Genomic DNA, 27,875 nt, shown 5'->3' on the forward strand with positions numbered 1-27,875 from the left:
ACCTTCCTTCCGAGGAGTGGCTGGTGGGTTTGAACCGCCATCCTTCTGGTGAGCAGTCAAGTGCCTTAGGCACTATGCTACCAGAGCTCCCCAGGATATGGTATATTAAAAAATTAATTTTCATATGTAAGTGTGAGAAATGATGATGTGTTTCATAGTAATGCTACCATTAAGTCTTGGGGTTTTAAGTTAGCGTTGTAGATTTATGAAAATGAATGATACAGCCTCATTGTATTTTTTCTATAAGTTAAAGCACTTTAAAGTTGATCTAGTATAATTTCTGTATTTTGCTTCCATATTAACGTCCCTTCCTTTTAAAAAGGAGTTTTAAGGAGATAGCTGCAATTTTTTAAGCGCCAAATAAGAATTGAGAGTGTGTGGATATTACTATAAAGGCATGGTCTTTAAAAGAATAGTTCCTGTAGACTTTGAATGCAGGCATGATGCCATGGAGTGGAATCCGACCCTCTCCTTGGGTTTCCAAGACAGTATCTCTACAGAAGTAGATTGCCCAACCTTCCTTCCAAGGAGTGGCTGGTGGGTTTGAAGCACCAGCCTTCTGGTTAGCAATCAGGTGCCTTAGGCACTCCGTCACATTTGTTTTGTTGTTGTTATGTACCATCAAGTTGGACCCGACTCATAGCAACCCCTCCTTGGGTTGCCGAGGTGGTATCAATACAGAAGTTGATTGCCCAACCTTCCTTCCGAGGAATGGCTGGTGGGTTTGAACTGTCAGCCTTCTGGTTAGCAGTCAAGTGCCTTAGACACTATGCTACCAGAGGTGTTTTCAATTACATAGTTAACACTACTTAAAAAGTGCTTTTTATAGGCAGTGTAATCTCTTCCATTAAACTCCTCTTGGTTGTGTTACTGTTAAAGACCAACCACCTGAGGGTAACTAATGATTCAGGAAAGTGGTCAGAGGATGGAGGTCTTAGTCTTTGGATGAGTCATGTAATAACTTTGAGCCTTACTTTTCCTGTTTTTAAACTGAGGATGAAAGTGTTTAATCTCATGGAATGGTTATGAAACTATATTTAAAAGCAATGGTAAAATGCAGGAAAATGTAAGCTTTACTAAGGTTTGCAGCTGTATTTCAAAGAATTGTAAAATCTCAATTCTTTTTCTCTTGCAGATCTGCTGTTTCTTTTGGGTCTCACCTCATCAGTGTGCATAGTGGCAGAAATTATCAAGAAGGTAGAAAGGAGCAGAGAAAAGATCCAGAAGCATGTTAGTTCAACACCATCATCTTTTCTTGAAGTATGATGCATATTGCATTCTTTTATTTGCAAACTGGGAATTGAAGCCTGAGAAGCACTTGGAAGGGCAAGTTCAAGAGGATAAATGAAGATTTGAGAACTTTTAAACTTTTCATTGACTAAAAAAATGAGCATTAATGTTCAAGACTTGATTTGAGACTTTAACCTGCTGGCAGACCTAAATGAAATTATGCAACTTTAATAACATAACTCTTCATTTAAATTGGCTTTTGCGGTATGAGTGGAAGCATATGGGCAGTTATTTAATTAAAAAAAAAAAAAAAAAAAAAGGCGAAGCCTGAATCACCTTCTGCACTTAAAGAGGTCTACAGTACAAATACACTGTCTATCTTAGATAGATATAATTTTTTTTTTTTTTTTAAATATTGTACTATTTATGGTGGTGGGGCTTTCTTACTAATAAAAATAAATTTTATCATTTTAAAGGCATTCTCTTTGGTTTAGCTGTTGAGTCCAGGAGTGCCATGTTTCAGCTACTGTATTTTCTTTTTCCTGCAATGTAAGCAGCTCCGAAATTTTGTGTACCATTTTTGTATCTCAAGTTTTTTGCACAGGATGTGACCACTGTCAAATCACTGTTCTTTTCTTTCTTTTTGTGATTGAAAAGCCTATACTGCAATTTGAAGTAAATGTTTGCTTTTCTTAGTAAATGTAAATGGTTGCTTTTCTTTTTTAGGTATGAGTCCTTAATGTAGCAAAATTAATACAGGGCTATCAGGTGGCATTCTAGTTTAGGTATCAGTGTCTGTAATTAACACTTAGTCATAGAGTCAGAAACATTTAAGAATGATTGGGCTGAAATTTATAACAAAGTATATTAATGTGTCATGCCTCCTTTTGAGTTAAATATAAATACATACTTTGTCAAACATCATTTTGTTATCCCCTAAATATAAATCCAGTACCTCAGCTGAATAATTGATTTTCATTATTTTTAGTGTTTTGTGTGTGTTTTTAAGCATGTTTTTCAGGGAATATATAGGTTGCTACATTTAAAGAATAAAAATGCCTGAACACAGACAATTCATGAACCAGAATATAAGTGGAAGATTGTGTGCTTGACCTTGTGCTTCATGAACCTGCATGTTCTTTGGCCTGTATTGCAGCTGGCCACGGCACAGCCCTGAGTCCATCCCTTCTCCTTCTATCATTTATCCTCTGCCGCCTTTGTGCTCCACTGGGCATGCTAAACAAGTAGATAGATTTGCTCTGTGTAATGCCAAGAGTCTTTGTAACAACTTGATGAGATGTAGGTAGCTTGTTCCAAGTGTATGGAATATTTGGGCCAGAACTTCAAAATTAGAAATCAATGATCCTGTTTAGTATTTCTCACTGTAAACAGAAATGGGTTTTAAATTCTTACAGATTTAATTATTCTTTACATTAGTAAGTTTTATATCATGATAAAATTCCACATTTTAAAAACTGTCAGGATAAGCCACTCTTAATTTTTATCACCAATATTAAACTGCACGTTAGCACTGAAATTACTGTCCTCAGTGATAGGGAAAAAGGTCTGTTCTTTGAGTCCTGCAACAGTTTAGTACCTGAGGTGTCTGCAGTTTATTCTACTTTACCCTTTAAGGCTGAATAGTCAATTGTACATTGTTCGGTTTCATTACTTCACATGGAGGCTATGTTGTAATCAACTTTATTGATAGTGATTGGATATCTCATGCCTAAATTTTGTAATGAGTTTTCTTCTCTGTTACAAAGACTTGAAGTACATGTTCCTTGCATGTCAATCTCTTGCCTTGAATTTTAGGCTCAGAGTATGGTAGTATAAAATACATGTGTTTGTCCTTCCATTTGGTTTTTGAACCACAAAAAATGAGATCTTTTAAGTTAATGACTTCCTGTGGGACTGTCAGCATTAATAATTATCCATAGGGATGTTGAAGATAAAGAAATTAGGGAATGTTCATAGTATATAGAATTTGTGTTTTAAAAAGAAGCTCAATGTACACTATAAATCAACAACATCCAGACTTTGATTTTCCATTGTATATTCATCTAAATTAGCATGGCTCATTTAAATGTGCTAATACATAAATTTAAAATTTTCATTCGATTTTCTGGCCCAAGCCTTGCTACCTGTTGCACTTGAATTGATTTTGACTGATGGTGACCATCCCACATGTTCCAAGAGTAAAACTGATAGAGTCTTCAGTGGCTATCAGATGGAGTCCTTGGGTGGCACAAATCGTTAAGGGCCTGACTGCGAGCCAAGAGGTTGACGGTTCAAACCCACCCAGAGGTGCCCCAGAAGACAAGCCTGGTGGTCTGCTTCTGAAAAGTCACAGCCTTGAAAACCCTGTGGAGCAGTTGTAGCCTGCATACATGAGGTAGCTTGAGTAGAAATCGACTTGATAGCAACTAGCAACAATAACAACAACAAATACTATGCAAGTAGATCACTGGGCCTTTTTCTTCAGTAGTGCCACTGAGTGGATTCAGATCACCAACCTTTTGCTTCGTAGTCAAATGCAAACCATTTGTGCCACCCAATCTTCAGGGCTTGCTAGATTCCTTAATAATATGAACTTACTTGATTTTTCCCTGTTATACTAGCCAGTGAAGTTAATTCGCCCCAAAGTCACTAAAATGTGAATATCTTCAGGAAGAAAACGAGGAACTTTAAGGTAACTTAGAAGATGAAACAAGTGCCAAACCAGACAACTTCATGATTCTGCCCTTCAGGAGAAGGGCTCTGTTTCACAGCAGTGGCCTGCAGCTCATCTACATCAGGCATGCTCTGCACCTTTCACGCCCACACAGGGTGGTCTTTGTGCAAACACTGAGTTTTGATCTTTTTAATATGTTACTTAAGTAAATGAGTATTAGCAATACTTAAAATAGGTTCTCACTGAAACGAATTGGTGGTAAACAATATCTTGTCTTGGGACCTCTGTCATTTGGCAATTCATATGCAGCTTATTACCACATACAGCTTAACATAAGAATTTAGATGGATGAATTGTTTGTCTTCCCAGTAAACATTTAGTGAACACTTGGAATGTGATTAGAAGTATAGAAGGATGACAGCACCCCTGTCCTTCAGGAGCCCTTGGACAGGGGTAGTAATGGATGCAACTGTTGGCAAGTTGTTTCTCAAAAGAGCTGGTGTTGATCTTGGCACATTTATTTTAAAATACACACATTAAAATATGTCCAACATTCATTTAATTAGAAGTTTCCCTTGACATTGGCATTTGAAAAATCTTTTCAATTTTTTTTTTTTTTAAAAAAAAGGTCAAGCTCTTGCAATCTGAACAGTAGTTGATATGCATACGTGGTACAGATAAATATTAATCTCAGTTGATACTAACTGGACAAAAAAATCACCCTAATAATTAAGCATCCTTGAGCTTAGTTAACTGTTAATGACTATTGACTCACTTAAAAACTTTTTTGGGTTTTGCTTGCCAGAGTTGGTTATTGCTGATAGTGTAATATCTCTGTCATGCGCTGTGCCAATTCAGCATTTTATGGGAATACAACTTATTGACAGTGATTATCATAATCAAATAATACCCTATTCAGTGTGATTTTAAGTCCAGCTGACATGTTAACTGTCCTGTTGAGTGAAACCTTTCCACATAGCTCTAAAGGGGTGTGTGTGTGTGTGTGTAGTACAATTGCTTATAAACACTATTAAGAGTAAATGTAGCCTTCAGTTTGGGCATAAAATCATAGGCTTTAATTTTAGAAAGTGTGCAAAATTTAAGTCCAAGCCACTTTGTTGCTAAGTCTAGACAGAAATTTGATAGAATCTTCTCTTTGCATTTAGAATAAACTTAAGTGTTGATGTTTGGGGAGCAGAGTAAAAACTCTACTCATTTGTTTTGATCCTTAGAAATTCTTTTTGAAAAAAAAAAAAATCAAACTCACTGCCATCAAGTTGATTTGACTCAGTGAGCCCTCCTTGGGTTTCTGAGGCAGTATCTCTGTGCAAGTACCTTGCCCAATCTTCCTTCCGAGGAGTGATTGGTGGGTTTGAACTACCAGCCTTCTGGTTAGCAGTCAAATGCCTTAGGCACTATGCTACCAGAGCTCCATTCTTTTTGAAACAACTTGAAAAAAGAAAAATTATTTTTGACTAAATGGCATTCCTGTGCACACAATGAATGCACATGCTATGGGACTAAGGACCTATGTTCAGCGTAGACAATGTTTCATATGCAGGTTGCATTGCACATCTGACTTCCTGTTCTTATCCTGTTTTGCTTAGTACAAACCAGATTGACAAATATCTTGGCAAAGGCCCAGCTTTGTGTGGTGCCTCTGTAGCTGTTAGACTTGTCAGAACTGCCCTTCAGGTCAATCCCCCAGCTTTTCCCATCACTGTTATTTCTTTAGCAGTATCTGCATTGCTCTGTTTAGTAATACTTTGAGCAGAAACCACATCTCACTGAGAAGTCACTGATGGAAATTGGGCAAATTATTTTACGAGTTTCAGAAGTCCATTTTGGTGCTCTGTGTTTCTAGCTCTTAAATTCAAACAAAATGTGTTTTTTTAATGCAGTATTAAATACTAATCCACGCAACCACATTAAAAGCAGTTTTCTAATACTACCTTCTCTATGATAGATAGTGTTGAATAACCTCTAAGTTGAGAAATAGGGAGCTCTGCTGGCATAGTGCCTAAGGCATTTGACTGCTACACAGAAGGCTGGCGGTTCAAACCCACCAGTCACTTCTCAGAAGGAAGGTTGGGCAATCTACTTCAGTAGAGATAACGCAGAAATCCAAGGAGGAGTCTCTTTGAGTTGGCAGGGAGTTTAAGTTGAGAAATGGCCATTTGGTGCCATCTTGTGGTCTTAGAGAAAATAACTATGTAATGCCTCGACCAAGTACCAGTTTTCACCAAGTCTGCATTTCAAAAGCATATTATGAAGTGACTTGGTATGTGAGTTTTAAAAACATTATTCTTGGAGCTGAACGAACGGATGATTTTGTAGAAAATGTGTGCAGACAGGAAAGGTATGTCAGACTATAGTAGTAGTAGATCAACATTGCAGCATTATAAATGAGTAATTTTTCATTTACATTCCTCTCTCACATTCATCCATGATTTCATAGCATGAGTACATTAGATTTTATAAGTATCTTTGTATATGCATCTAGTACAGATGGCCCATGAATTAGCTAGAGGAGTGACAGCTTATTGAAACGGTTTATTTTAATCCACCCTACCTAACCTACATAGGACTACTGATTTAGTTTTGGGGTTGTCAAACTACATCTCTTGGGTTAAACTAGCGTACTGCCTGTTTTTGTAAATAAAACTTCATTGGCATAGAGCCAAACACATTAACTTACATATTGTCTGTCACCACTTTGATGCTACAGCACTAGAGATGAGTAGTTGTGATCGATTGTATGGTCCACAAATCCTAAAATAATGACTCTCTGGCCTTTACATATAAAGTTTTTTGACCCCCTCCCCTCATTTAGATATTTGAAAAGAAAGGAAACTAGTCCTGTGCATTACATTCAGTGGACCAAAAAGGATGTAGCATCAGTTTTCTTTACCCTTCAGCATCCCGACAAGTGCTTCCTCTGGGATGAAAACACTTGGTAGCAGATTGGATGTCAGGCTCCACCAAGACTCTTGTGTGGAGAAGGAGTCTCAGGCTGTTCTCAGATCATCATTAACAAGGAAGATACCTGTCTCTGGTTGGTCCCACCTCATCACTTAGCCCCCTTATTCTTACAGTGGATGGAGAGTTCTGACTTGCTGTCCCATGTGAGGTGTGCCCGCTCTCAAATGTGCACATACACACACACACTATTTCTCTGCTCACTCAAGCTTTTATCCATAAGAAGCAGAATCTGCTCCTCATTGGTGTCTCTGCTCCTGTCCACCCCTTTGGGTGCAGAAGAAAAAGTAGGGCCTTCCTTCTCATTTGGTGTTTCCTCTAATACACACAAACATTTGACTTGAATAGACCGTATTATCTTGCTTAGGGAGGACAATGTTAATAGTGGAAACCACAATATCTGACAGCCCAGTCTGAGGGTAAATACACTTTTTGACTGATTTTCTCAGAACAGAACATTCTAAACCAAAACATACTGCATATTTCTTGTATTTCTAAAAAGTTACCATGGCACTATTTCTTAGTTCTTTTTATAGGCCACCCTAGTTTTCTGCAGCTTACTGCTTTACAACATAGATGATAGTTACCATAGTAGGGTCAATTTCTTAATAGTTCGTCTTAAAGAACTTGCCTAGGAACTAGAAAGGCTATGGTGCTCTGTGATTAGAAACTTGAGCTTTTAATGTCACCAGTCCCAGATTTCAACACTGAAGGCTGCACACTCCCCCATACCCCCACCCCCATTTACCTGTCTTATTTTTGATAGTTTCTTGGGGCAAGGCAGGGTAATGTTGCAACCTTGCTTTATTGATACCATCTTTCCAGAGGCTTCAAATGTTAAACATTTCTCTGATTAAATTACATCATGCTCATTGGAGACATTTTGTAAATAGAGAAAACATTTCATGATCTCGGCACCCAGAGATCATAAATATCAAGGTTTTAATGTAATCTTTATCCTTGACTTTTCCTTAAGCTCCAGATACATACCCAGCTGCATATCCACAACAGAACTACTGATTTGCCCACTTCCCAGCTACACACCATCCTATACAAATGAATGACGAATAGGAAATTTGAAAAGGGAGAGTTCCTGCCAGTGTTCTAATAAAGGCATAAAAGTGATACATTACTGTAGCATAACAGTTCTCATTGGTACATTTACAAGCCCCATTTTCAGAATAATGTTAGTATCTGTTTAACCACAAATTGTTTCCATATTTGTCAGAGTAAGCTTACCTACTGACATTAGTGAATCCATATAATCCTTATACATCTTCAAACATAAAGTGAATCACTGTGTATCTGTGATAGTAGGCATTGAGCCTCTGTGCAAAGTCAACTTTTCCCATGTCAACGCCCTTTGACTTCCTCAGTGCTGTTTAACACACATGAAGCAGAGGTGCAGACAGGGCACGTCCTAGACAGTCACGTGGCAGTTTTCAACATGATTTACTAGCTCCTCACTTAATCCTCAAAAAGGATTAATTATATGTAAAAAGACACTTGAGAAATGTTCCTACTTTTGTATGCTAGTTCACATGATAGCATAATTTTTGAGTCAAATGATTTAGTCCTATGCATGATCAAAATTCCAATATGAGTACATTCTAATATTTAGTGTTGATGAGTGTGATCAGGTTGTAAGTTAACATCAGCTTTTTTTTTTTCCCCCAAAGGCATCCCTAAGTTCCCCGATTCTGATAACAGTGTTATCAGAAATCTCTAAGTGTCCCCAGAGTGGTAATAGAAAAATTGTTTTTTAAACACCCACACACATATATAGATATAAACTCATTGCCATCGAGTTTATTCTGACTCATAAAGACCCCCTTTAGGTTTCTGAGGTGGTAAATCTTTACAGAAGTACATCACCCAGTCTTCCTTCCACGGAGTGACTGGTGGGTTTGAACCGCCAACCTTCTGGTTACCAGTCAAGTGCCTTAGGCAGTACACCATCAGAGCTCCTTCATATACACACACAATGTCAAGAGAAAGACAGCTATTTTAAATAGATCTCTAAAAAGATGAAGTCAATACCAATAGGAATGTGCACTGCAAAATGTTCATGTGACTTTTTTTCTCCCTGAAAGCTGAATCCAGTGCAACTTGTTGGAAACACTTGTCCACTTATTATCCATCTGTCTCTGCCATTTTAAGACTGGTAAATGACCTGGTGCAGTCCTGCCTTTGAATTTTAAAATTCCTACTTAGCATGAGGTTCTCAGAATTCTTATAGTTGGCTGGTCTTGAATTGGTATTATTGAGATCTCTGGAAAGAAGTGCAAAAATAACCTGTCATGTATGGCTCAGAAATTTGCTGCTGGGAGACATCTTTCTAATACATCTGTCCAAGAGAAAAGATACTTAAACTGGTACAAAGTACAGATCATATTCAGCTGCCTTTACTTGAAATGAGGTTTCCCCCAACCACCCCATTAAAAATATAAGGTCACCACATTTGGAGTCAGGTACCACCAAGAGTTACCCTTCTGCAGAAGTGAAATTCTTCCTGCTGGCACTGGTGCTGGCTGCTGTCCGGGTGTTGCTTGGTGTTCATGGTATGCCAGTAGTCAAGCAGTGTATGCAGATGGCAGCACCAAGTGAAACCTGGAACCAGACAGCTGGGGCCTATTATGGACTGTGGGGTAGGGCCAGGATATAACCCTGGTAGCAGGAAGAGGGAGTTTCCAGGAAGTGGCAATAGCTGCTCTTAACACTTTTTCCCCCTATCTCTGAACATACCTCTGGTTCATCTAAATTGAGTTTAAAAAGCAGTACAGGAAATGTAGAAAACAGGAGAAAGGGCAGAGAGGGGCACGAGTGCTCGTGCCGGAGTAGTTCCTTCTGGTCTGTTTTCATGATTTCATTATTTTCTGAGATTGAGCTTGGTCATCTATTTATTTATTTACTTACTTATTTAGGGCACGTCTCCATTCTCCAGTGTGCCTTCAGCCTGACTACTATGCTGTAATTCCTGTAATGTTTCCTTCACATGTTCTGGCCTATTTTAGCTGTATTGGATAACGCTGATCTCTTCCGACTCATAAAGAGGCAACACTAGTCTCGTGGTGCCTTCATAGTTCTCAGTATTCTCTCACTTCTTCCCAGATCCCTGCTTTGCTCTTGCTATTCAGGTGTGGATATAAAAATAATGGTTATTATCTGTTCCATGTTTTTAGTACCAGACCCTGTGCAAAGTGACTTAAAAGTACATGTTATTTAATCCTTAGACAATAATTGCAACTATTATGATCCTCATTTTGTAAGTAGGGTAACTGAGGTGTAGTTGTTAACTCATTATCTTTATCCACATAAGAAGATAATTCTAAGACCTTTTTAACTGTAAAAGAATGGTTGTTTATTGCCTAAAATCCTAACCATCAATTTGAATTCTTTCCTATGATGGTCAGTTGGCATTAATGGCTTTTAAGGAGTGTATTTATAGGCTCTAAAAATTTTGAGTTGCAGGTGTCTTGACTGGGGCTTTTAAAAAAATTTCAAGTCTAATTTCATCATCACCAAATACAGGATATGGTTACATTCTAATAAACCTATTTATCTCCAAGTTTATCCCTAAAGTTCCTTTTGCTAACTGAAGCCTTTCACCTCCAAAACTTAGGTGAGATTTCATTTGCTAGAACTGAGCCAGGAGGAACAGACTCTAAAGAGTTGAAAAACCAAGTTAACACATTTCACCATTAGAATGTGGGACTATTAACATTTTGCTTCTACACAGGTGTTCCCTGGTTCCTTCTGTACCTGATCTGAATTACATCCTTGCCCCTTAAAGCCAAGTCAAAAACCAGTTCCAAGAATGCAGATTCACTGTCTACATCATGTCTTATTTCTTTGGTAAGCTCCGTCAGGTGTCCTATAATGTGCCTGTGACCAGTTGTCCAGTACATGCAGAGAGGACACACACAGCAGTAGGTAGCTTTCCTGGGTTCTCACAAAGAGTAAATGAGGATGTTGTTATTTTTATTCCTATGAGGTTGGATAATTTCAGGTAAGTGACTCTTAATGGTAGTGGCTAGAGAAGGGAACCTGACTTCTTCTTAAGCCTGCTAAAGGACTGTTTTGCTTAGAATACTCCTTTAAATGAAAGAAAATGATGACTAGTGGAATTTAGTTGACTTTTAATTAAATTCTGTAGCCCATACACTCTCCAGTTTGGTACCTATTAAATCAGTTATCTGCCCATATGGAAGTGGGAAGGAATGGTTTTAAAGGGCAGTGTTGATGATTAATGTAGAAACAGGACATTCATATTGGTATTATAATTTCCAGTTGTCTCAAACTCCAGGAGGTAATTAAGGAAAAAGAGTATTGATATAATCAAGGTCTTACATGCATATGACCCCCATTAGATACACTGTTTGCAAGACACTTCTCACAAATGGAGACACTTGACTGCTCTTCATACTTTTGGGAATAATCTCATTACCATTATTTTATTAGACATAAAAACTACTACCACGCTTTCCTAAAATAAGGAAAAACTTCTTTCAGGAACTCTTATTTGAAATAGAAATCAGTTTTGGGGGTTGAAAACTTTAGGGGCAAATGAGATTGTATTTTTGCTTTTTGTAAATGGCTAAAGCCAGTCAATACGTGAGAGGTGTGTTGACACTAGCTGATGCCCTAAGAGTATGGCTTATTCTGGGAAGGTTGTTCTGGTTACCTCTGTGCCGTTCTGAGTAGAATATATCACAAAGGGGATGGCTTTAACAAACAGGAGTCTATTCTCTTAGTTTGGAGGCTTTAAGCCTGAGTTCAAAGTGCCAGGCTCTAGGGGCTGGGGGAAAGCCCCTCAGCCTTGGGCTTCAGCTCTGCCTCCTGCTCCCTGCCCACTGAAGCTGGAGGCTTTTCTTCACGCAGGCAGCTGCTGGCTGCTGAGGCTGACAAGCCCAAGGCTGACAAGTAAAAAGGCACAGTCCCAATGTTACCAAACCACACAGCAGGCCATTGATTCAAGTCCATTCAAAGTCCCAAGGTCAGCAGAGCATGGCAGGCTGCTGAACAACAACATGGCTACATGCAGGGCTCAAGGTGCCATAAGGTAGAGACCATTCCCAAAGCTGCTGCTTATATATGGGAAGCAGACCACATCCCAATGGCAGTTACTCAGCTGTTTGTGATAGATCCCACCATGGAGTTGATTGCCAGTCTCATAATGGGGAATAACTACCACCAGCTGCCCAGCCACTCAACCAGGCCCCGCCAAGTTGACATACAGCTATCACAAAAGTGGAGAAAATTGTTTATCAGGCCTGTTCAGGGTGATCTTAAAGCAGCCTTTAATAACTGATGGAATATGCCATTGGTAAAGTAGAAAAGAAAGGAGGAACACAGTTTGTGTGAAGACAAGTAAAATGAAGGTTGGAATATACTTCAGATTCTCAAATCTTGCACAGATCTATTCATTGCACTTGCTTTTTCTCTTCAAGTTCTTTATTTGGAACTGGCCAGCACCTTCCAAATCTGTTGGTTTCCATATTTTTAGCAGCCTTGGTGTGTTCCAGAAAAGAACCTTTCAGACTTTTTTTTTACTGTAACCCATAAGAAGAAATACATTTTGCACAGCAATCTTAATTCATGATATACATGTGTGGTAATTTTTTTTTCATTTGAAAATGCTAGTTATGACCCATTAAGTTAATTTCACATCCCATTAGTGGGTCAAGAATGTTAGTATGAAAAGGGGTCTAGAGTCTGATATTGCTGCATGTATCTTTTCTTCATTTCTTCTCACTGGTTCCCCTTTCCTCCTATAGATCTAGCAGCTCAGGGTGTTGTTTCTTATTTTGCCCATTACAGTGTCCACTTCTGCCTTAAAATCTGGAGTATCTCTAAAGTGCTCATCAACCCTGCTATGGTCTCATTTACTAAGTGCTTAACTTGAAGAATATAATTTCCTGTCTAGTGTCCTTACTTCTAACTTTGATGGCCCAGACAGACCTCTCATACTAATGTATGAAGAGGAGTCCGTTTTGTAAAGTTTTTGAAATGGTAACAACTCAACTTCTAATCATAGGAAGTAACAGAAGTAGGACTCCTACTCTGAAAATATAGCTGCCTGAGTTGCTGCAATTCAAAGGTTACAGATTATAACTGAAATGGAACATGAGGAATATAATTATGTTTTCAAATGTGTGTTTAAGAAATACAGAAGTTTCTTAAATCAGGTTGTATTTATTAAAATCAATACAAAAATCTTAGAGTTCAAAGATTACCTACTGTATTGTTAATCCAGGTTAGTGCCAAAGAGAAGAGTTAATCATTTCAAGGTGAGTAACGGGAACATTTTAAGTACACATCCGGCTGCAGACTGAGCTTACTCAGACTCTGGAGGCTCAGTATGTTCCTCCAAGTTTTCAGCCGTTAACAGCCCAAATCGATTGCTTCCTTTGGACCAACACCTGTGACCTGAGGTGGTTCCCACTCTACTCTTTGGACAGTTGGTACTTGGTTTCTTCCGCCTTTTCTTTTTTGAATTTGATTTACCCTTTGGTAGGAATAATTCAGGAGGGGCATGTAACTGCATGGCATTGAACATATGTTCATAGAGTTGCTTTGCCTCAGGACACATGCTCAGGAGAGTTTCTACAGACGTTGATGCTCGTAGCTCTTGGCATAGTCCATGTACCAGGGTTCCACTATACACTCTGTCAAAGGGAGAAAAAAGTGTATTGTTAAAGCTTAGGGTCAATGTACTGGACAACTGTCATTAATGTAGCAGAAACAAACTGAGAAACACACTGAGAACTCTTACTGCTTCTGAAAAATTAGGAGCTCTGGTAGCATAGTGCCTAAGGCACTTGACTACCAACCAGAAGACTGGCGGTTCAAACTCACCAGCCACTCCTCGGAAGGAAGATGGGGCAATATACTTCTGTAGTGATACTCCCTCGGAAACCCAAGGTCGCTATGAATCTGGTCCGACTTGACGGCACATAACAACAACAAACTGTTCTTGAAGGAAGGAACTAACTTGTTATTACAAAGATTAATTATTGGCTGGCGATATTTAACAAATTTATCAGCATATTAAATGATGAATGCTAACGGATTTTGCAACTGGCTCCAAGCCAAGGGTGACCTAAAAAGTAAAGAATGAAAGAATCTGTAGGCCAAAGGCCAATTAATCCTATTCAGTAGAAGGCTCTAAGGATAGCTTAGATATGAGGCCCAGAGATACACTATTTATTGCTAGGAAGTTTTTCATCTTGAAACATACTGAAAGTCATATCAGCATATTTTGTATGTCTCTATACCACTCATTCATTTAAAAAATATTTGAGTACTTAACTTGCATGCTTGATAGTGGGGCTACAACAGTAAATAGACAGTTCCCTACCCTCACAGAGCTTACATTCTAGTGGACAAACATACAATCTCAAATACTCCATCCTCTCTAACCATCCCTCTTTTACCAGTTGGACAATCACCAGGAGGGACAATCCAGTTAGCTCACCACTTTTTCACTGGCCTTCACCTTACTGTTAGCTTTTATTTTTTAATTTTTTTACCCAGCTTAAACTCCACAGGCAAACATGATCACTCCCTGGGACACAGGCTCAAGTCCCTTGCTGCCTCTCCCTTCTAACTTGTCTGGCAAAACCACAGCCCTGGGTAAAGCCCACTTAGATGGCTGATAGTCATCTCACTGGAATAGAAGGCACATGAGAACACAGATTTTTTTATTATTTTGTTCACTATATCCCTAGCACAGAGGTGCCACTTAAAAAATACTTGATGAGTGATTGAGTGAGTGCTATGTCAGGCAGTAAGAAGTACTATAAAAAACAAGAGTGAAAGGAGCAGAGAAGTAGTTTCACAGAGCGGGCAGAAAATGCCTCCAAAAGGTGACATTTGAGCAAAGACCTGAAGGAGGTTAGGAATGAGTTATATCCTACTAACAACTGCTTCTTTCTCTCGTATTAGTATTTTAAAGAACTGATTTTTTAAAAAAATCATGGATCTAATCATGGAAACATCCTTTGGAAATAGAGAAAAAATATTTTCCCCATTTCTAGCTCTTCAGTTAGAAAAGTGATCCAAGATCAATTACAGCGAGATTAATTATGAAAGACAAACTTTTAAACATAAGTACTTCTCTCTTGTGGGTGTCCACCTGAACTAAAGTTTTGCACGGTGCTTACCGAGTTAGGTCTGGCTCTGGCAGAGGAGCAGACAGCAACTGGTTGAGATAGACCACCATCTGCAGACAGCACTGCCACTGACAGAAGACGTGTGCGGTGTCCAGGTCCAACCTCCTCCTCAGCCGGGCCTGCTCCCTCACTCGGTGGAATTCTTTGTACAACATCTTAGCGCCATCTTCCCTCACATCTTCCTTATCTAGATAAAGAAATGGCCCGAGGACATTATTTCCAAAAACATCCTTGTGATTCTTCACATATAAAACAACAAACTTCCTAAAGAAAATTAGTTTACAAGGCTCAAATGCTTTGCTCTTTTGGTGTTTTACTATTTTAACTCCCAAGTAAAAGCCTTGTTGTTTAAATTGAAATATTTATAGTGAGGTATCTTTTTAATGATAGCTTAATTTTACTGAACCCAAGTGATTTTGTCCAATTTTGTCCTTGGAGTAAGTTCTCGTTCACTACCTGACCTTAAACACTCTGATACCTGAACTCTCCAAATCCTAGGTCTGCATCTTTAAAAAACACAAATTACTATTAAATATCATTCTCCTTATTGTTCCTTTTCACTCAACTTCCTTTCATGGAAAACCCCCATGCTACAGTGCATTTGTTTTAAAGCAGCACGCAGTATGTTCAAAGCACATTTTAGCCTTCAATTCATGGGAGAAAAACTGGAGGTAACTCAGAGATTTTGAGGGATCATCAATTGGAAGTGGTAGGGGAGAAGGGGCAAGAGGCAGTGCTGGGAAACCATGCTGTGTGCACTCAGCTTTAAGCTGCTGCAGGCTGCTTTGAGCAGGTAACACAAAATGACATCTGCATCAACTTGAAAATGATGAAAAGGAGGCCTACCTTTGACTAATTAGCAAACAGCAGGGCGCTGAGCCTGCCTGGGTGTGGGGTCCACAGTCCCTAAAAGAAGAGAAACAGACCCTTGGCATGCACTTTCTGTTGGACTCTGCTAAAGTCTTGTGCTCTGAGATACGGATTTTGAATTGAGGGAGAAGAAACACCTACCTTAGTGTGTTAAAGCATTTCCCAGTTGCGGTCCAGTTAATCAATCCTACTCATGGTGACCCATGCATGTCAGAGCAGAACTCTGCTCCTCAGGGTTTTCAATGGCATGTTTTTCAGAAGTAGCTCACCAGGCCTTTCTTCTGAGGCTCCTCAGGGTGGACTCAAAGCTCCAACCTCTGGGTTAGCACCGAGCTCCCTAACTTGTTTGCATCACTCAGGAAGCACTTAGGGCAGTTAAAACCCACTGCCATCGAATCAATTTCTACTTATAGTGACTCCCATTGGATTTCCAAGACTGTAAATTTTTATGGAAGTAGACTGCCTCATCTTATTCCCATGGAGCTGCTGATGGGTTTGAACCACCTACCTTGGGGTAAGCAGCCAAATGCCTTACCCACTGTGCCACCAGAGCTACCAGAGCTCCTACCAGCAGAGCTAGTGTGCCTTAAATCATTTATTTTGCTTTCACATAACTGTCCCTCTGACAGGTACTCTTACACTTTAGCCTTAAAACTTGGGGTATCTTGCAGCCCATGCTATTTCATTTAACTTATTTTTAAAAAGTAAACACTGGAGTAGCACTGTCTAACACAACCCTCCCCAGTGATGGAAATGCTCTGAATTTGCACTGTCCAATACAGTCACTTCTTGCCACATGTGGCCACTGAACACTTGAAATGTGGCTAGTGCAACTGAGAAGCTGAATTTTTAATTTGACTTAATTTAAATTTCAATAACCACAGATGGCTATCATATAAGTACTGGTTTAGAGTGTGACAACTTTAAATATGTTTCTTTAAAGTGCTACTGAATTCAAGGTCTTTTAAAGAGATTAATTGCATCATAGAATTGAAGAGCTATGATGCAGCAAAAAGTGTATTTATCTACTAGTAACAGTAGTTACTATTTCTACTTACATATTATTTGAAATTTACAATGGAGGGAATAAAAAGGTTAAAAACAAAATGGAGCACACAAACATAAATATTTATGATGGTTATAGATATCAGAAGTTTTCTCCAGTGGGCAATTTTAATTAAGTTCTTGGGGTATGTTGCTGCTCTATTGACGATGGGATGAGGAACATGGAATAGAGAATGCAACTGGCACACGCACCCATCAGGTAAGTCACAAGAAAGCATCAGGTGCCAGCTCTTCTTCACTGCTGCACCACTGCAGTCAAGTCCTCCAGCATGAAGCCTGGCACTGTCCACAAATACTCTGTACCAAATGTATTTATCAACAAGTGAATGATACTTTGATACCTTTTCTTTTATGATATAAACTGATGAGAATAAATAATCCAAATATATTTTATTTGTTTCAACCTTTGCGTGTATGCAAGAAACATGGAAAAGCACACTCCTGGAAATTCCCGATACCTACCAGGGCTCTTGATGGCATGCAAGGGCCCTATCAGCATCCCCAGCAGTAAGGCCTGTACGTGATGCAGCTTTGCCTTGGCCTCCGCGTGCTGCAACCAATAGCAACTGACAGCAATGGGCAACCTCAATGAAGTAGGGATTGGATCCAGGATAGTACGTTTCACCTTCAGGGTTTCTAACAGAAGCATCTCTCGTTTTTCCAAAGGAAGCTGAAAATATATACCCCACATCCTGCAGGTTACTTTGGAGAATGCCTTTTTTATTCCCCCCTAGCATGAAGATAATGCAAGAGACTGCTGTGTCGCTTTTCAAATCATCTTCCTGTGGAAAAAAATCAGCCACCCTCAAAGCATCTAGAACATTAATAAGCACTTCATATTGCTGACTGAATGGCTGGACTATCTACCTGAGCTACCCGCCCTTGGCATCAAACAAACTGGGAGGCATGCTAAAAATTCAAATCCTCAGGCCCCTGCCCCAATTAGGATTTTGTTTAAGTCTGAGGGAACCCAGGAACCTGTATTTTAACTAGCAACTCAGATGCAGAACTCTGAGAAACAAAGATCTATGCTTCTGGAAACCCTACTCTTGTCAGTTAAGTGGTTGTCTTATCATCTTCATGAAACCACTCCCAATTACCTCCAGAATACAAACTCTTGGTTTATGCAAACTCTCTGCAGCACATCATACAGCCTAGTATTTGCCTGGGTCCTGCCCCGTGTCCCTCCCCAGCCTGAATGTTTTACTGTTCTCTTGCCCCACATCATCCCAGAGAGGCCACGTGAAGGTTAGGGTTACATTCAAGAGTGATGGGAGTATTTCCTTGGAGAGAACAATCATGGGAGAAAGAAGGGCTGCTTATGCACAGGAGACAGCTCAGGGGGCAGGAGTGCATGGAGGGATGGACACTGGGAAGAGGTAACCATGGGGAGGAAGTGGGAGGGGAGCTATTGCACTGTGGTAAACTGTGGTCAATGTCATGAGACAAAGTGCAGGTGAACTGCTGTATGGAAAGTGAACCTGCTCTGTAAATCTTTACCCAAATCACAATTAAAAAAAAAAAAAAAAAAGAGTGATGGGAGTATTTTAAGGACTATCTGCATTGTGCATGCAATAACCTGCCACACTCATCTTAACACTAAGCTCTGTAGTGCATCTGAAATAAAAGTCAAGAAATAAACAGTTATGCAGTCTTCTTGTTGAAATACTTTTTAATTAAGTGCATCTTTAGTATTTCAAAACCATAAAGGATCTTATAGGTTACATATTCTTAGAGACAGAAAAACTAGGACTATTGAAAAGGCACCTTCTGGAGGACTTTACAACCAAACCCTAAGAGAAGAACAAACAAACAAACAGTTGTATTCTAGTGTCTACACACCTCCAGAAAAGGGTTTCTCTCTTAACTTTCTGGAAGGAAGAGAAAGTCTAGCACATTTCTCAACACCCAGCACCTAGTTAGTAGTCAAATGTAGCTGACAACTTAGAACAGAAATGTTAACCTGAAATAAAACAGGTGTCAAAATTGTTCCATCAATGCATGAGAGCATTCAATCACAGACTTTCTAAATACTTGTTTTGATAATACCGTGACAGTGATAAAGTTTTTTTTTAAATTAGAGATATATAAAGTGCTTTACAGTATAATCAATCACCCCTACTAGAAACAGCATTACCTACTTAAATTTAGAGTAAAATAAAAACTACTTTTTAATTTCCTAAACTGGTAGAAAAATATAGCAAGTAAAGGTAGGAAAATATACTAATCCTTTTCTGACATCTAATGCTTAAATTATTGACTTCTCAATCTAAATTATAACTTTATGACTAAAGCTTTGCTCTGCCCCCACAAACTCTCTAGCCATGAGCAAGTTTCTGAGGCTCTCTACAGTGTGATTGATCATCTGTAAAATGGGCATCTATAATACATTGCAAAAGATGCTTCAAGGACCCCACCAGTCCTCAGCTCTTTCCAGAAGGGGGCTTTCTCTGTTCACAGCCCTTGGCAAGCTGTTTAGGTTACTCCCATGTGACAATCTCTTTCTCTCAGAGAAATGAAAGCACACACCCGCAGAGGACGCTGCCAGAGCACCTGGCACAGACACCCTGAGAAGCTGCTCTGGGCCCTGCCTCACTTCCAGGAAGGATCCACTTCCATGTCTTCTTACAACTAACCTCCCTTTTCTTCAGTTAACTCAAGTGACACTCTTGTCTACTGCAGCCAATAGAACCCAAATGAAACCTTACCTGATGTGGTTACTCTGGGAATTAAATGAGCAACTGTATAAGGTTCCTATCAGCTGGCATAAAGCAGATACTTAATTATTTATTATCACATCATTTTAAGAAACAACATCAAAATGACTAAATACTGTCACAAGGTTTCCATTCTTGTATGAGCATTTGCATTTGGAATCATATTTACACCTGTTACCATTTAGAGTTATCATGGGCTAATTAGAGCCAACAATATGGGCTAAATATAGAATTGTATTCAGCTAAATGACATCACAGCAGAGGGTGAATTAAAATTTCACACGACTCTGAGAAGACAAGTAAGCAGTAAGAGACTCAAGTCATCTCCACTTAGCAGAAGGTGTAACTGGCACTGATTGAATCAATTCAATAGGATTCCTATACAGGAAGTCCTACTTCACACCATCCACATAAAAATCAAACCTAGATAGATTTAGGGAGCTCTGGTGGCATAGTGCCTAAGGGACTTGACTGTTAACCAGAAGGCTGGTAGTTCAAACCCACCAGCCACTCCTCAGAAAGTTGGGCAATCTACTTCCAGAGTGATACTGCCTTGGAAACCCAAGCAGGGATCACTATGAGCCGGGTCTGACTTGATTGCACACAACAACAACAACAGATAGATGTAAGTTTAAATGTGAAAGGCAAAACAATAAAACTTTTAGAATAAAGCTCAGAGTAGGCAATCCTTTTTTACATCACAAATGTGATATCCATGAATAATAAAAACTGGACTATATTAAGAACTTTTGTTTGTCAAAATAAACTAAAGGGTGAAAAGACAACCCACAGAATGGGAGAGGCTACTCACAATACAGGGTATTTGACAAAGGACTCATACACAGAAATCAACAACAAAAAGCCAACACAACAGAAAAACGGGCAAGGATTGAACAGAAACTCCACATAAATCAGTCTCCAAATGGTCAATGAACATATGAAAATGCCCTCAAATTAATCATCTGAGAAAAGCAAATTATAACCCTTACATACCAAACCAAAACGGCTAAAATGATACCACTGTACCACCAGCCGAACAGCTAAACTTTAGAACTTCCAAGTATTGACAAGTGAAAAGTAAATGGAACTCTCATATACTACTGATGGGAATCAGCACAACTAATTGGAAGACCATTTGTGGCATCCTATGTCCCAGCAATTCCTAGGTGTATGTGCAGTAGAAATGTGTCCAGTTTTCACTAAATGATGTACACTAGAATGTTCATAGCAGTGCTATTCACAAGAGCCAAACCTTGAAACTACCTAAATGCCCATTGGCTGTAGAATGGAAAATCCAATTGTGGTATATTCTCATAATGCAGTAAAACGCAGCAATGAGCATCAATAAACTACAACTGCTCATACTGACATGGACAAATCTCAAAAGCATTGTGTTGAATAAAAGCCAGATATAAACGAGTTCAAATGTATGATTCCATTTCTATAAAGTAAAAAAAAAACAAAACTATTCTGTTATTAGAAGGCAGGACAGTGACTAGAGTGGGAAGGAGGGGTGACCAGGACAAGCCACTGGGGTGTGTTCAGTCTGTGAAACTTCATCAAGCCATATAATTTCTGTGCACTTTTCTTTATGTACATAGTGAGGGAGGGGTAAATTACAAAGGGGCACAAGGGAACTTTTGGGGGTGATGAGTATGTTATTTCAGTTGTGGGATGGATTCCCAGATGTATAGACAAATCACAGCTCATCAAAGTGCCCACTATCATGTGCAGTTCCTGGCCATCTACTCTTCAATAAAGCTGCATAAAGTAAGGCCACTACAACATAACCAACCAACCCATTTATGAGTAGAAATTTAATTTCAGCAAAATATCTTTCAGAACGTTGCTAATTAACATTTTATTGGTATGGGTAAAGGGTTAACCAAGTGCTTCTGTTTGAGAATCTGATCTATGCTTCCCCTTCTGGCTCCATAACTCTGGAAACCTGATAAAGGTAGATTATCGTGTTACTAAGGATGAAACTAATGACTATTAGTCATTAGCATTGTTCACTAAATGATGTATAATCTACACTTGAACTGTAAACAAATATCTAACGGGGATATAATTTACATACCGTAATATTCACCTGTTCAATGTACAGCCCAGTGGCTTTTAGTACATTCACACTGTGGTGTAGCCATCACCACTAATTCCAGAACATTTTCATTACCCCAAAAAGAAACTCTGCCCCATTAGCAGTCCTTTCCATTGCCAAGGAAGCTGTTGCACCCACCTAATGCCAGTCTCATTTCCTCCTGCCCGAGCTGTCACACATGAGGATGCCAAAGCAGCTAGTTCCTGGTCAGCTCTGCAGGCCAGGAATTTCTCACCCCCAGTCCACTGACATTTTAGGTCAGATCATTCTTTGCTGTTAGGCATTGTCCTGTGCAACAAAGGATGTTAAGCTGCATCCTTTGCCTCTACCCACTAGAGGCCAGTAGTAATTCCCTGCTAAGCAGCTCTGGTTCTTTTAGATCTTTCTGAGTACACTGTTGCCAAGAATGGCCTGTTGTAGTCTGATGAGTCTGAATGTAGAGTTGACTCTAAGAAACTCCTCAATGGGCACTGCAATAGGTTTTGTAAGTTTATCTCCATCTACTTTGTAAACTTAATGTGTTATCAGCATACTTTCATATATATACATATTTTCATATATTTATGTAATATTGCAACTAAATTAAGTCAACACTGGGGTGATCTATGAGACTTTTATTGCCTTGAAAGGGAACTGCGCTGAGCATTACTCAGGTTTAAGAAACACCAAGTTAGGCTACGTGACATATTTTCAGGATCAAACCAAGAAAATCATCATGATGCCACAAACTGAAAGCCTGAAAGTCCTCATCAATGAAAACAAAAAATTAGACTTAAGCATCAGTACTAATATTAACTGAAATCTGATACAGTCTGAAATGTTAGTTTCATCAGTGCCTATAAGCATACATTTTTTTTCCTTTGCAGTTAAGACTTTTTTTTAAAAAAGCCACATTACCCAGTCTATTGATAGCTAGCATCAAGAGAGTAGCAATAACTGCAAAGATAACAACACAGACCTCTGAATTACAGTAGAAATGGATGATGTGGAGCTAAATGATCTAGCCTTGAGTCCTACCACTGACACACTGGCTATGATAGTAGGGCAGTTTACTCACCTCCCATGTTTGAGCTATAAGCTGGGGCAATATAGCAACCTACCTAAGTTTGTCATACTAAATAAAGCAAGAAAATATACATGAAAGGAGCCCTGGTGGCACAGTAGTTAACGTGCTCAGCTGCTAACTGAAAGGTTGGCAGTTCGAACCTGCCAGTGGCTCTATGAGAGAAAAGACGTGGTGATCTGCTTTGGTAAAGTTCACAGCCTTGGAAAACTTAAGGCTATGGAAGTTCTACGGAAACCACAGAACTCCTATGAGGAAGTTCTACTTGTCTTGTAAGATCGCCAAGAGTTAGAATCGGATCAACAGCAGTGAGTTTGGGTTAATAGACCCATTGAAAGCACTCCAACTGTGAAGTGCTTTACAAAGATTCCACTGGTACCGTACTTACCTCCATCAATTTGTTTAAATCAGAATGATCCTCAGGCAGTTTTACAGCTTGAACAATTGATGTTTTGATACTTTTATGAACCCTTTCCACTTCGCTGACAGCTAGAGGCTGAGGAGATGACACATTCCAGGATGTGTTTTCCAGATGCGGCCAAGTATTCAAAAGAATCCCGTAGATGATTTGCCGGATGGACTGGGCTATCCTGTGGGCATTTGGTTGCTGCATGTTTTCCACCTGTGTGTGGAGAATGGTCCGTCTCAGCACCAGAGCATCACTGATGAAAGGAGATAGCTGGCCTTTGGCCAAAGCCACTAGTACCCATTCTGGTAAGCTAAGATTCAAGGAGTCTGGACAGACATAAGCACCATGCTGGAAGAAGTCCTGCAGCTTCACATGGGACTGCTGGTACTGTTTCATGGAACAGCAGAGAAGCTCCTTGACATTTTCTCGATCCTTTTTTGGGAGAAACTTTAGAACTTTATCTAGTGCTTCAGTAGGGTCATCAAAACAAGACAACCAATTCAGAAGTCCCACAACTCGGTGATGTCTCCTCCCCTTAAGACTGGTAGCTCCCACAGGAAGACGTATTTTACTCAAGAATGCCTCTACGATGGGCAGATTGATATAGTCATTTCCGCACAGCACCGCAAAGAGAGGTAGCAGAGCTTTATTCATGTTGCTGAAGTGATGGCAGAAGGCATCAATAGAGAAGCATGTGGCAGGGATATAGTAGTTTTGTGTGCCTTTAATAGTGTTCATGTTTCTCCACTGAAAGCCATTCAAGGGGCAAAAGCCAGCTTTTAGGTCAAAAATGCAAAAGTCACTGTCTGATGATAAAACAGGGCAATTCCAATGATTAGCAAGTGTCACGATATCCTGATCTGCTTCTGAAAAGCACTGGACAAAACATACCTGCAACTTGATCAAAACCTGGATGAAAACTTCTCGGATGAGTAAAGGACACACACACCCACCTCCCCCAATAGAAAGGGAATGGGCCATCTGGATCTTCTCTCTAGCCCGATCTTTTAAAGTTGTAAGCTTTTTATCTGAAATGTCACATCCTCCATCTAATACAACATATGGACATATATTACAAGCAAACAGTGATTCAAAAAATTCTTGTACAACATCTGTAAATGAATCATAGTCCCCTCCATACTGGAGCTCCAAGTTTGAATTGAAGCAGAGCCGATGGAAAAGCGCATAGCCATCAATGATAATTTTTGTGTCCCGCAACTTCAAATCAGTGAAGAACTCGTTACGATGATCTTCCACAAAACTCATTAGTCCCCGGATACCCATGGTGACAGTGGGAAGAATTCCTGTTTAAAAGAATAAAAAAAATTGATGCTGGTTATAGTTCCAGCACCATCAAAACAACAGCAAATGGTAAGAAATGAGCCCCAAACTGGTTCCTCCCAGTTCAGTCACAGTCAAGGAAGCAAAACTAGAACAGACCAATTTTTAAAATTATAGGCCAAAGCCCTGCCGGAAAATCTGCCTCTTAGAAAACAAGGATAGCATATTTACTGCATAGCAACCAAATCTCTTGCCTGTTAGATTTTGAGCACAGTCAGAAACAGTGGTGCTTTTGCTCAAAGACGTCACTTTGAATGTGTGTAGCTCTCCAAAGTCCTGCCAAAATCCAATCTCATACATGTTGTTGTTATTAGGTGCTGCTGAGTCAGCTCTGACCCATAGCAACCCTATGTACAACAGAGCGGAATACTGCCCGGTCCTGTGCCAGCCTCACAATCCTTGCTATACCTCATACATAAGGCTCCTGAAAGGACTCAGTATGCCTCTTCCAAGTCTCTCATTCCATGGCTTCAATCCACAATTTTTCCTGTTTTGGTTATCATTCTAGATCATCCCAATTAAAAAAATTCACGTCCATTCTGGTTTTGCTTTGTTGGCCATGACCAAACTGGTTTGCCCTGCTATGAATTGTTCCTTCTTGTTGTCATCATCAGGGGTCATTGGTTCGGTTCTGACGTTCAGCACCCCTACGTACAATAGAACAAAGCACTACCCAGTCCTGCACCATCCTCACAATTGTTGCTACACTTCAGCCCATCATTGCAGCCAGTATGTCAACCCATTGTGCTGAGGTTCTTCCCCTTTTTCACTGATACTCTATTTCACTAAGCATATCTTCTCCAGGGCCTTGTCCCTGCTGACTATATGACCAAATGTGGTGTAATAAATTACATAGTGTGGCTTTTCTAGCCATAAGTCTTTGTAAACTCCGTGGTGGAATATGCTGTGAGAAAATGAGTACCTGCTGATTGTTAAAGTTATCCACCTGGGGTATTTCTGTTGGGAGCAGCACAAAGTAATTTTCTGGGAAGTTTGCTCCGTCTCAGGTATATAGAATTTTGATGTTGGGATTGGTTAGTGGTCACTCTGCCAGGTTCAAAAGGAGCCCTTCTAGAGGCAGAAGAAGTCTCTCTGACTGCTAGCTAAAAAAAGACATGCTGCTGGGAGAAATGTGCTCTTGAGAAACATGAGAGACACATACTGCTGAGAGACGCAAGAGACATGCACTGCTGAGAGAGGCTGAGAGAGACATGCACTGCTGAGAGAGACTGTCAGTTGAGATGGTGGGCTGTGAGAGACTGAGTGCATTTCTGAACTTGAGTTGTAGCCTGTTTCTTCCCAAATAAACCCCATAATCTGTGAGTTCTGTGTGACCACTGCAGCAAATTATCAAACCCAGCAGAGAGGTGGTGAGTGCTGTGGGAGGAACGATTGGTGAAAGGGCTGGAGGGAGGCAGCATGTCTGGCCTTGCAGAAATAGGCTTTGGGCTATAGATGGTGATTCTGTCTTCCTTTTGTGGGGTTAGAGGAGGTCAGAAGATGCAGCCTCCTTGCCCCTTTGGCACCAAAGTACATGAGAACAAGTCTGGCCACTGTCACTTCTAAGGAGCATTCTGGCTCTACTTTGTCCAAGACAGATTTGTTCATTCTTCTGGCAGTCCACAGTATTTTTAGTATTCTTTGCCAACAACACAATTCAAAGGCATCAATTCTTCTTTAGTCTTCCTTTTTCATTGTCCAGCTTCACTTGCATATGAGGTGACTGAAAATACCATAGTTTGGGCCAGGTGCACCTTAATCTTCAAAGTGACAACTTTGCTCTTTAACACTTTAAAGAGGTCTTTTGTGGCAAATGTGCCCAGTGCAATATGTCATCTGATTTCCTGACTGCTGCTTCCATGCATGTTGATTATAGATCCAAGGAAAATGAAATTTCTGTAAATGTAAATCTTTTTTCCATTTATCATGATGTTGCTTACTGGTCCAGCTGTGAGGGTTTTTGTTTTCTTTATATTGAAGTGTAGTCCATATGGAAGGTTGGAGTCTTTGATCTTCATCAGTAAGTCCTTCAAATCATCTTCACTTTCAGCAAGTAAGGTTGTGTCATATGCATATCATAGATTGTTAAAGAGTTTTCCTCCACTCCTAATGCTGTATTCTTCATCATGTAATCTAGCTTCTTGGATTGTTTGCTCAGCATATAGCCTGACTAAGTATTGTGAAAAGGATTTGACCCTGATGCACCTCTTTCCTAACTTTAAACCACACAGTATCCCCCTGCTCTGTTCCAACAACAGCCTTTTGGTCTATGAATAGGTTCCTCATGAACACAATGAAGTGTTCTAGAATTCCTGTTCTTTGCAAGGTTATCCAGAATTTGTTATGATCCACAGTCGAATGCCTTTGCATAGTCAATAAAACACAGGTAAACATCTTTCTGGTATTCTTTGCTTTCAGCCAAGATCCATGACATCAGCAATGATATCCCTCATTTTATGCCCTCTTCTGAATCTGGCTTGAATTTCTGCCAGTTCCCTGTCAATATACTGTTGTAAGTTCAATATACTGTTATCTTCAGCAAAATTTTACATGCATGTGATATTTATTCATAAGGTTTTCAGGGGGCAATTTTTTCAGAAGTGGATGGTCCTATCTAACTTAGTGTGGAAGCTCTGCTGACACCTGTCCAGCATGGGTGACTCTGCTGATATCTGAAATACCAGTATCATAGCTTCCAGCATCACAACAACATAAAAGTCACCACAGTATGACAAACTGACAGGTAAGTGGTGGTAGAAATGTTCTTTAGATTAAGTGTGAGCATTTCAGAATTCTTACCTAGATCCTTAGGCAACACCAGTTAGGTGAATGCTTTTTCATTCTTTTGCTTTCTTCGTGTATTACAAGGCACAAAGCCAATGATTTCATGGATATTGATCCTTGGGGAATGGAGGCTACTGATGATACTAAAGGAAAACAAATTAAAGTCTATTAATGACACACCAGGATAGTGCTTCTGTGGACTTGGCTTTGATACTGACAGTCACATAACACAGAACACTTGTTTTGTGGGGTCAAAGTAAAAAGTTTTAGTATACAAAAATGATATCCCTAACTATCTCATAATTAATATATCAGAATGCTTTGGCTTCAGTAGACTAAAGTGTGTAGGGCCAATAATATGGATCCAGTTTTTGTTTGTATTAAAACTCTGAGTCTGGGAACTTCAGGCCTTGGGTTTCTGGGTCACTTTTAAATGGCATAGTGTTTGGTAAGGAAAACTACTGCTCC

The 27,875-nt window shown here is 39.7% G+C and overlaps 2 protein-coding genes across 2 annotated transcripts in view; one reads left to right on the forward strand and one right to left on the reverse strand.

Moving 5' to 3' along the window:
- Positions 1 to 1,266, forward strand: part of ATP2C1 (ATPase secretory pathway Ca2+ transporting 1) — a 249,252-nt gene extending 247,986 nt beyond the window's left edge. The window contains exon 27 of the mRNA XM_007936854.2: positions 1,136 to 1,266. Coding sequence (XP_007935045.1) covers positions 1,136 to 1,266 — 131 coding nt within the window. The remainder of the gene's footprint in view (positions 1 to 1,135) is intronic.
- Positions 1,267 to 13,220: 11,954 nt separating this feature from the next.
- On the reverse strand, positions 13,221 to 24,566 carry ASTE1 (asteroid homolog 1). Its single transcript, XM_007937409.2, has 4 exons — positions 23,262 to 24,566; positions 17,455 to 17,662; positions 15,049 to 15,244; positions 13,221 to 13,551 (listed from the first exon to the last, which is right to left on the reverse strand). The coding sequence occupies exons 1-4, from the start codon at positions 24,564 to 24,566 to the stop codon at positions 13,221 to 13,223; spliced, it is 2,040 nt and encodes a 679-aa protein (XP_007935600.1).
- Between the last annotated feature and the right edge of the window lie 3,309 nt (positions 24,567 to 27,875).

Source organism: Orycteropus afer, unplaced genomic scaffold (assembly GCF_000298275.1).
Source record: "Orycteropus afer afer isolate SDZICR_OR568_19922 unplaced genomic scaffold, OryAfe1.0 scaffold00003, whole genome shotgun sequence".
Lineage (NCBI taxonomy): Eukaryota > Metazoa > Chordata > Mammalia > Tubulidentata > Orycteropodidae > Orycteropus > Orycteropus afer.

What these genes read in the sequence shown, in the direction of transcription:
- ASTE1 (XM_007937409.2), bottom strand. Translation starts at nt 24,566, where the DNA reads ATGGGTATCCGGGGACTAATGAGTTTTGTGGAAGATCATCGTAACGAG. An exon ending in GCATGCCATCAAGAGCCCTG is followed by an intron (nt 15,245 to 17,454) that starts GTAGGTATCGGG and finishes TTCTTTATCTAG; the next exon opens with ATAAGGAAGATGTGAGGGAA. An exon ending in CCAGAGCCAGACCTAACTCG is followed by an intron (nt 13,552 to 15,048) that starts GTAAGCACCGTG and finishes TCCCTTTGACAG; the next exon opens with AGTGTATAGTGGAACCCTGG.